This window comes from Austrofundulus limnaeus, unplaced genomic scaffold (assembly GCF_001266775.1).
Source record: "Austrofundulus limnaeus strain Quisiro unplaced genomic scaffold, Austrofundulus_limnaeus-1.0 Scaffold60, whole genome shotgun sequence".
Lineage (NCBI taxonomy): Eukaryota > Metazoa > Chordata > Actinopteri > Cyprinodontiformes > Rivulidae > Austrofundulus > Austrofundulus limnaeus.
This window is the reverse complement of record NW_013952462.1, coordinates 2134613-2144815: the sequence shown is the minus strand read 5'-3', so window position 1 is coordinate 2144815 and position 10203 is coordinate 2134613. Positions and strand designations below refer to the sequence as shown.

At 37.8% G+C, this 10203-nt stretch overlaps 1 protein-coding gene across 4 annotated transcripts in view; it reads right to left on the bottom strand.

The window, feature by feature from the left end:
- atp8b2 (ATPase phospholipid transporting 8B2) overlaps window positions 1-10203 on the bottom strand; it is a 44325-nt gene that overhangs the window by 6493 nt on the left and 27629 nt on the right. For 3 of the 4 annotated variants that reach the window (XM_014009698.1, XM_014009699.1, XM_014009697.1), the window contains 9 exons: window positions 9678-9789; window positions 9094-9199; window positions 7690-7921; window positions 7390-7573; window positions 4915-5138; window positions 4760-4843; window positions 3809-4054; window positions 1315-1453; window positions 1076-1206 (listed from right to left, as the gene is read on the bottom strand). In XM_014009698.1, the coding sequence (XP_013865152.1) occupies window positions 1076-1206; window positions 1315-1453; window positions 3809-4054; window positions 4760-4843; window positions 4915-5138; window positions 7390-7573; window positions 7690-7921; window positions 9094-9199; window positions 9678-9789 (1458 nt within the window). Of the gene's footprint in view, window positions 1-1075; window positions 1207-1314; window positions 1454-3808; window positions 4055-4759; window positions 4844-4914; window positions 5139-7389; window positions 7574-7689; window positions 7922-9093; window positions 9200-9677; window positions 9790-10203 lie in introns of those variants that run through there. The other variant, XM_014009700.1, reaches the window with a different exon arrangement.

The window sequence follows — 10203 nt, the reverse complement described above, 5'->3', positions numbered from 1 at the left end:
AGAGAGAGTGGTAGAAGTCAAAAAGTGTGATATAAGTCAGAAAGTGTGATAGAAGTCAGAAAGAGTGATATAAGTCAGAAAGAGTGATAGAAGTCAGAAAGTGTGATATAAGTCAGAAAGTGTGATAGAAGTCAGAAAGAGTGATATAAGTCAGAAAGAGTGATAGGAGTCAGAGAGTGATTTATCCAATGACTCATCTCTTTTTGCTGCACTCTGCTTCACTGTTGAACTCTGTGGAAGCTCAGTGTCCACACTGTTTAAAGCACTGTGAAGCTGCAGGAATGAGTCAGGAAAGCTGTGTTGTTACCACTGATAAGGAGCCGATTCTGATCGAAAGGCGTGTTGTAGCACATATTTAGTCAATGACATGAACACACAACAGTGAATATTTGATCACTTAGTTTTTGACATTTTCGGGGAAGCTGAGCTTCCCTTGCAGTCTTAGAGCAATGGCCTCTGCCTTGCTCTAAGCTGACCAAGCTGTGATAAAACCTCCAAAAATCATAAATAATAAAAACTTCTGCTGCCTGTCTGTATTCAGGTTACAATCTCTCCAGTCATGTTTTTCAACGTAATCAGAAGAGGTTAGGTTAGTACTTTATGACTTCTTTTCAGATTCATGACAAACTTGAACAAAATTATTTCAAGACAACAAATATTTAATATTCTTTGTGCTCATGGAGGGCTTTGCCTGTTGCTTTTGCTGCTCTTTTTATTTATAGCCAGGAAAGCACCTAACCAAACAGAGAGTTGGTCACGTCTCATGGAAACTCCAGATCTGTTCTTACTGCGAAGACGCTGCATGTAAATTAGAAAAGGAACTTCTTCACCGCCTGAACAAGTCAGCAACTCTGAGTTCCACACTTACACTGACTAAATCCATATTTGAAGGTTAGTTAGAGTGCATGAGACCAGTGATAGTAAGCATCATTACACACACACACACACACACACACACACACACACACACACACACACACACGTGTGTGTTGCTCTGCATTAATTTAATGTGTTTGCGGCCTGTATAAACAGGCAGTGCAGTGTGTTGCAACAGTGTTAAACTGTGTTTTCTCACCATGTCTGAGAGCTGAGGCTTCAGGTCCAGCTTGAGGAAGCGGAATGCCAAAACTGGAACTATGCAGATTGCTGTCGCTAGTGCAATAGTTAACCACACGACCGGCTGCAACAGTGTGTTTTGGGCACAACCTGAACTCACAAACAGAAGCAGGTGGTTTGGATAAAGTGAAGGTTTATAAGACTTTTATTTGACAAGAAGTCTGTTTGAGTGGTAAAGAAATATAGCAGGGGACCAACCTACAAAGTGGAACTGGTTGGGAAAGATCCTGAAGAGGGTCTGGCTGTGCAATGCAAACATGATGGTGAAATAAAAACCCAGTGAGCCCCACACGAACATGTGGTTAATAACTGTCCAGAAGCCCGTGTCGAGAGCGATCTGCAAGACCAAACAGGAGTACAAAAAACAATACATTAGGGTTGCACTGTGGTATAAAGTACCACAAAGTAATACTTGAGTAAAAGTACAAGTATCTTACAAAAAATACTTTGGTAAAAGTTAAAGTGTCCTTTAGGAATATTACTTGAGTAAAAGTCTTAAAGTATGTGATATTTGTTGTAGTTAAGTATTAAAAGTCAAAGTATAGATTTAAAATGAGCAGTTAGATTTTCTGTAAGGACATTTATTAGGAGGTGACCTCCCCAAAAACTGCAGAAATGACTGTTGTATTAAAAGAATGAATGGATGTTAAATTTAGGATGCACTAGTCCAGCTGTTTCAGTTTATATACATATATCAAGGCTGCACAAAGCTTTTCCCCAAAATGAAAATCTATCTGAGGGCTGCGGCCAAATGTAAGAATATAATTCATGAAATACAAATACTTCTTAAGTACAGTCCTTTTATTTGAATGATTCTGTCCTGCTGGAGTGTGACATGATTTGTTTGTGTACAAACTAATACACTATCAGAGTTTTATATATTTATACTTCTCATTTAACCACAGTTAAATTCACTCTATCTAGGAGGCTCAGTTTATATGGATAGTTTTTATTTTTTACAACAACAAGCTGCAATGAAAACAAGCAGAAATGAAATAAAAGGAACAACTTAAACTTCTTGACTTTTTTAAAAATGTAAGGAGTAAAAAGTAGGCTGAAAAATAATTACTCATGTAAAGTACAGATACACAAAACTTCTACTTAAGTACAGTAACAAAGTATTTGTACTTAGTATTTGTATTACGGTGCGCAGCGCTGTGTCTTCTGAATAAATGAAAATGATTTAACACAGTTGTTTATACTTTTAGCAGCTCTTTTTATTCCACAGCTGACCTGCTAAAAATGACAGATTTTCTTTTCTGGATCTCTGACAGACGGACTTCAATCTCTGAACTCGTAAAGTTTTTCTTTTTAGTTTTCACTGTCATTTTCATGAATGGACACTTCCTGATATCTGAGGCAGGAAACATAGCCTTATATGGTGTTTTTGGGGTGGTAATTATGCTAATCTCCTCTCGCGTGCACGAGCAGCTGGATACGAACAGTTGGAATTTACGCAGCTCATTTACACACTTTTCCTGAAGATAGAAGAGTTTGTTGAATCTGACGTGACATGTTCGTACGAACCCTTTGTACGAACAAAAGTAAGAGAAATTTAGGATAAGAATATGAACATGTTCCTGAATGAGGCCCAATGACCCTGAACATACAGCTGAAATCATGCTTTAGTTACTTCTGAACCTGTGACACTCAGGATGAACAAACAGTAAAGCAGTCTTTGATGTTATTAAAACTTAGTTTACAGGTGCTTTAACTTAGGCAGGGTTTCAGATCAAAAAAGGAGGAAAAAAGAATTAGTACAAGTTTAATTTAATCAGTTATCTTATCAAATTAGGACCAGAACAGCCCAGATTTGATTGTCCCACTCAGCTGAATCTTCTCTAACAGAACCACAGCGTTCTACCTGTTGGTGGTTCAACCGTCAGGTCAGCAGGTCAGGAGAACTGCTGACCTGGCGGTTGAATCACCAGGTCAGCAGGTCAGGAGAACTCAGGCCCAGTGTAACTCCTCAGGGTTTTTGTTTTCACAGCGTCTCAGAAGATCTGCTATTTGTTAAGAGACCAAAGTCCAGCTTGCTGTTAGAGTCCTCTCTCTCAGGATAAAATGCTATTGTTAACAAATTTAACGTGGTAATACTTGTGAATATATACTTCATGCTCATATATATTTTGGGTTCCTAACTCCATTTTTTTCATAGTACAGCAAAATATGAAATTATAACAATAATATAGATGAGAGAAAGTATTTTTAGTGTAGTTTAAGTTTAATAACTAAACAGTATTTATAATTACAAAAATCATGACTGTTGAAGTAAATAATTCAGATTGTTATCTTTCCAATGAGACAAAGCTTTTGAAAATACTTTGTAACATTCATGAAGAGTACTTAATTTAATCTGGGTAAATTTTTTTCAAACTTTCGAAAGGCTTTAAAGGAATTTCAGGGCCAACCGCTGAGGGGTTAATGGTCCAATTAAAAGCTCAGTCCCACTGAGAGTCTCTGCTTGGATTTAAAGAACAGTGGACCCATCCAACCTGAGGGAGCTGCAGCAGTTTCATCATCAAGAACTGATCCTAGTGGTTAAATGGACCGAGCTCATGGAGACACAACTGAAGTATTTTTTTCTATAAATATAATGAATGAAACTAAATAAAAATTCATTTAAATTTCTTGTTGTAAGGCGACAAAAGAGAGCACCAAGAGGAGTCCGACCACCCCTGTCCTCCCTCACCTGTACGCTGACCACAATGACGAGGGCGGTCGCCGTGCTGATGGCAAACGTCTGGTAGTCTGCGAGCGGCACGCCGTTGCTCTGAGTGGCGTTGGACAGAACGGCGTAGGGGACAAAAAACAGCACCACTGACGTGTAGATGCCCTGGGCGATGCAGATGAAGAACTCTTTCTTGTTGAAGAGGAGGTTGAGCTGCCCCGGCTCGTACAGCTTAGGGTATTCCAGACTTCTGTGATCTGGAACATCCTGGAAATAGTAAAAATAAAAATAAAAAAAGGAGAAATGAGAAAACTGACAGAAGAATCCAGCAGCAAAGCTTAGTGGCTTTGTGGGTCGAGCAAAATGCAAACATAAGCATCCCTGACCTAAACCAGAACAGAAAGTCACCGCTAGAAAGGCCCGACTAAAACTACGTTATGAATGAAAACTAAAAGATTAACATATATGAGATAACACAACTGTCAGAATTAACTGTATGTGCAAGAGTCTAAATTTATACATTTAAGTCAATAAACGTTAACAAATTTTAGATCTGTATTTGTATTCATGTCAAATCACACATGTTTTATGTGAGAATACAAGTTTTGAAGTTACAAATACAAGTTAAAAAGTTACAACTTCACAACATTACAAGTGGGAAACACAAATTCACAAGTACAATTCTTTTACCCCGAGGATAACAGACATTATAAATGGAACAGGGAAAAGCATTTGGAGGCTTTGATGTATTTAAATATAGATATATTCAATTTGGTGAAATTTATTTTCAAACCAATGCATTCAATTTCAAATTATGAACATTCAGATTCACTTCCTGCTGGAACAAGATTCATCCCGTACATTTACTGCAATGCTTTTTAAAAAGACTTAAAGGCTTAATTCAAAGGCCTTTGTGTTGAATACAAACAAAAGGACAACAAATAATGATTTTGTCAATAAAGTAAAAAAGACCTGGTCAAATATGCCCATAGCCAGCACAGGGAGGGAGGTGTACACAATGTTGTAGAGTGTGATGAAGTACTGATCATACACCGTCTGCAACACAACGAGACAAACTGTCACAATCATGAAAACCCCTCATCCCTGATGTAACCCTGTCCTCTGACCTGAGCAGAGAAGCCACAGAAGAAGCCAAACCAGAAGTGCACCATGGTGAAGGCAAAGTTCTTGTAGAAGAAGTAGCAAAGGAACCGGCACATGCGCAGGTAGGACCAGCGGCCGTGGACCAGCAGGAGGCGCTGGAGGAAGCGGAACTGGGCGAAGGAGTAGTCGCTGGCCAACACGGCCTGGATCCCCTCCTGACCGGAGATACCCACTCCGATGTGAGCGCCTGAGGAAGACGAGAAGGAAAAGTCGAGCAAAACTGGAATTTTACACGACAAGTAACTGTGAAGAAATAAAAATAAATCAACTCAACACATCCTGAGGTACCCTTTGTTAAAGGAGTAATCACTTTAGTTATCAAATGCAAACTCAACACCTGGACCCAGTTAATACCTGCTGCCTCATTATTTTCTTTTAAAATCATTCTTATTAACAGTATTTCTACTTAGCATTCGCATTATTTCTTTATTTTTTAACATTGAGTTATTTTTTAATGATGTGCTCTGAACTGGTTTTAGGTGACGTTTGTCTCCAAATACGTTTAAAGAACCTGTGACGTTCAATTTTTGTAATAAACATGAATGTATTTTTAGAGAGATAACACTGATAACATGTTGTAAAACAAATTTCATATCACTGAGATGAACAGTTGTTGAGATATTTGTATGTGAAGAAACAGGAAGTGATGTCAGAGGGGAATGTCTGCATGTAAACAGAGCGTTGTTACAACACAGACTGTAGAGAAGAATCTGATGTTTCTTTACATCATTTTGTGTCACCATCAAATAGATGAAGAAGAGTTAAAATTTAAATAATTTTATTTTAATAAACAAAGACAAGAGAGTTTATTTTATTAATGAGTTCCCCTTTGATGTCACTTCCTGTTTCACTTTGGCTGAGCCAAGTTAAAAAGAAAATATGCCAGTTATGTGACAAAATGTGTAAAATAATGTGTATTATGACAATTTTCTTAAGTATAAAGATGTTTTCTTTGACTTTTTGTATTTGAAGGATATAAATGTCACAGGTACTTTAAGGAGACAACAGTAACCTGCAGATCAGACTGAAAATCAGTCTCTGACACTCTGCTTCCTTGAAGTTCTGTTATTGTTTTCGGTCGGACCCGTTTTGGGGACGGATTAGTGCGAGCTCAGTTGTGAAGTTATTTCGCCTTCAATACGAGCTGCAGTTATCATTTGTCTAATAGTTTATTTTATGTGTTGAATGTTGTGATASTGATTGTAATATTATTGCAAACATATATATTTATTAATGTAACTTTAAGTAATTCCTTTAAAAATACGTTTGTAACTAAATCCACCAGATTTCAGTTTGACAGTTTTCAGTTTAGCCAGTAGAGGACAACGTTTTCCATCTGACATTTTCTATATTAATTTATTTCATTTCTCTGTCTTAGTTAAATAACAGTTGAGTAACTGTGATACTTTACTGGACATATTGAATTTATTTATTTTTACATTTAAAGTGTGAGCAGAAAAAGATTACATGTATTGATATATTTCTGTTTGTTGTTGTTGCAGTCTTACAAAAAAGAAAACTCAAAAAGAAAAGAAATAAGATTTGAAAATGAAGCCACACATAAAGAAATAAAACGAAGGAGAAAACTGTCGTAACAGAAGATGGCAATCCTTACTGAAACTTCTTCGGAGTCTGCTTCCTTGTTTCATGTTAGCTAGCTGTCTAGCTCAGGGGGTCTGCAAACTGTGGCTCTTTAAAAGTGTGGCCGGACATAACAGAATATTTTTTCCTGTTTGTTTTTTAAACCCACAACATAACTCAATTTGTATGCAAATATGTGATCAATAACACAAAAACTAAAACATGTTAGCTCATGCTAGCCTGTTGTAAACTTATAATAATGCAACTTCTTTCTATGATCTTTCTCTCAAATCCATCAGAATTAAGCTAGAAAATAATCTGCCTGAATAGTTTTATTAGTTTTTATGAAATTCATTATAAATTACATTATTTTTCTTGTTTACATGAATCTGGTCTTTTCATTTGTCCTGATGTGTAAACATAATAATAAACAATAAAATTCATAATGTAATTTTTAGTTTCACAATGTCACCTCCACTGGCCAGAAAGGTGCCAGAAAAGGCCATGAAAAGGCCCCTGGACCACCAGTTGATAATCACAGTTGTAGCTTGTTTTTCGGCTCTGGACACATTTTATTAGTGCGTCGAGTAGCAGAAATGGCTCTTTTGTTTGTAAAGGTTGCAGACCCCTGGTCTAGCTGTAAAAGCAAGGACAGAATAGACACTATGAAGACATTTCAATCAGTGCAACCCTGATTTCAACACAGCCTCCGTCACAACTGGTAACATCAACTTCTACAACTTCTGCTGAGAATTTCTGTTGCCTAATGTGTGACTGAATCTGACTGCTTTCTGTTGTTTTTTTATATCCTCAAACTTATCTGGTGACAATATTTCTCTGTCAAACTTCAAACTCACTTTTGATCATGCTAACGTCGTTAGCGCCGTCTCCTATAGCCAGAGTGACGGCCTTCTTGTGTTTCTTGATGAGCTCCACCACCTGGGCTTTCTGCAGCGGCGTGACTCTGCAGCAGATGATTGCTTTGCACGCACAAGCTGTCGACACAAACTCCGCCTCCATGTCCGCTTCGAGAGCATGAGCCTATCAGACGACAGGAAGTACTTTTTATTTTTCATGCGTTGGATGAACGGAACATGTTGAATGTTTTTGTTTATGATCCCTGTTTGTTTCTTGTTGTGTAAAATGTGTTTTCGTACCAAACTGTGGCCGTTGACAACGAGGCCAAACTCTCCAGAGATGCTGTCCATGAAGCTGGAGGGAGGTGAAGGAAGTGGAGGGCTGTGAAACACTTTCCCTCCTCCTACATCTCCTTCTTGGTCTTGTTGGAACCCGTTCCCCATGAAGCAGGCCTCTGCCCATCCCTCCATCCCTCCCCTCTTCCCTCCATCTCTGCTACGTGACAGCTCCATCATCCTGTCCCTCGCGCTCCTGGACACAAAGACCACCTCCACATCAGTGGGAATTACTGCTGCACATGGACAAACCTACAATGAAGTTTTGTGTGTGTAGTGGTCAACAATAAAACTGTCTTTGACCCCAGGCCTCTTTGAGACAGACAGAACTCTGCTGCCAGAACAGGTCATCTCATCCATCAGACATTTTATTTTCTTTAATCAGATAATAAATACAATCATCTCCATTATTTTGATTTATTTTTCTTTTAACTAAGAGTTCTTACATTTGATAATGAGACAATGTTTATCAAAGTTACATGAGGAAGGAGAACAGATCCTTCTCTCTTTCACTGTGATTCAGTCATGTTATGGATTTTTCTGTGGAATATATTACTTATTACTTAAACTAATCGTTATGGTTTAAGTTTTATTATGAAACACATTTTTACTTTACAATTGGAGCTCCTTTTTAAAAAAATAAAGTTTAAACGCTGGAGCTCAATACTTGACAGAACTGGTCGAAGCAACGGGGTTAGAGACTCAGAAATGATTTAAAGATGTTATGCTGATGAAGACTGACATCTAGTGGTCAACTGGAGCAACTGCATGGAAAACTTTAAAATCCACGCTCTTATTTTGAAGTGAAGATAGTTTCCTGTTCTCCGTGCTTTTGTTTCCGTCACAAATCAAATCCGTCATGTACCCAGAATGCATCACTTCAGTTTTCCAATAAAATTACTTTATTGATGCTTCTTTAATGAAAAATCTAAAACAAACAAAAGAAAAAGACAAAGAAGCAGCCGAACTAGCAATCCTCAACAACTTTTTAATTTTTACACCTGGAGCTAAAGGTCTGTTTCAGGAAATCAGATCCCCAGCAATCAGCGGTTGTAGGATTAAGTTGTAAAAGGGTTCATACACCACTAGTTGGCAGTGTTGTGCATATATTGTACATGAATTATTGTCAGCTAGTGTCAAAACTTTAAAATTAGCTTCCGCTAGTTTTTCTATGGCATAAGTGTTATTGAAGTTGCGGACCTAAATATTTTCATAAGCACGTTTGAACTTGCGGACCTAAATATTTACAGAGGCACTTTAGAAATTGCGGAGATAATTTTTGAATTAGTGCTGCCCACCACTGCACACAAGGAGTCCAGAGTGAATTATAACAGGTCCACAAAGAGCTTTAGAATAAGAAAATAAAACCTGAGCTCTTGTCGAACACTCTGAACGGTGTGTCCACTGATGATGAACACCTCGGCCATGTCGTCTGTCAACATCTTACAGGAGTAACCTATGTTGACGGCTGTTTCTGTGTGCAGGGAGGAACAAAAACACATAAACATGAGTGAAAACTAAAAGAAACTTTTACATGAAAGATTTACCTCACTAAAGCTTGTACTTGTTTTTTTTCCTCTTATTGAAACTTTTGTTGTTATATTGAAAATAATTATTTCTTTTTTTTCAACAGAAGTATAGTACAGAAATGGCAGGCTTGGATTCAATTTGTCTTTAGAGATTAAAACATTTCAGTTCAATCAACGAGGATTTCATCACATAAAGATTAACAGAACTCAGATCCTGATGGTTGGATGGATGTAAAACTAATAAACTTGAAGTCAAACATATTCAAGATGGTCTCAGCAGCTAATCAAACTTATCAAACACAGAAGCTGTAACTGAGTCAGTTTTACAGAGATGGAGCTAAAGGTTGGTCCCCAGCACAAACTCCAAACAGGATATTTGTTTAAAGCTTTATGAAAACAGGTCCAAAGTGTCCCCATGCTCACCCTGCTTGTCTCCTGTGAGAACCCAGATCTTAATGTTGGTCAGAGAGAGGAGAGCGATGGTCTCTGGGACCCCCTCCTGTAGCTTGTCCTCTATAGCTGTGGCACCAAGAAGCTGGACAAGAACATAGATGCACAGTTTGCAGTTTAAACTATGGCAGCAAATCCAACTAGACAATTAAAATTTTCTGCTAAAATGTAGGTGTGTTACAACACATCGATATATTGATGCAATGATTCATGATTCAGTTATACTGAGGCCAAAATTAAAATATGGATCTATATCCTCATCATGTAACACAGTCAACGTGTTAGATGGGCAGATGATACCGCATTATATCAATTGAAGACTTGTGAATTGAATTGAATTGTTCGGTTTTTTAACCTGGGAACTCAGAGAAACCACAACAAGCCCGGCCGWAACATTAATCAATTGACACCAGAGACCAGTAAGATTTATAGATCACTTTGCAAAGAGGAGAAGTTCAGTGATACTTAGCTCAGACGTAAGCCTGGTGAGGATCAGAGA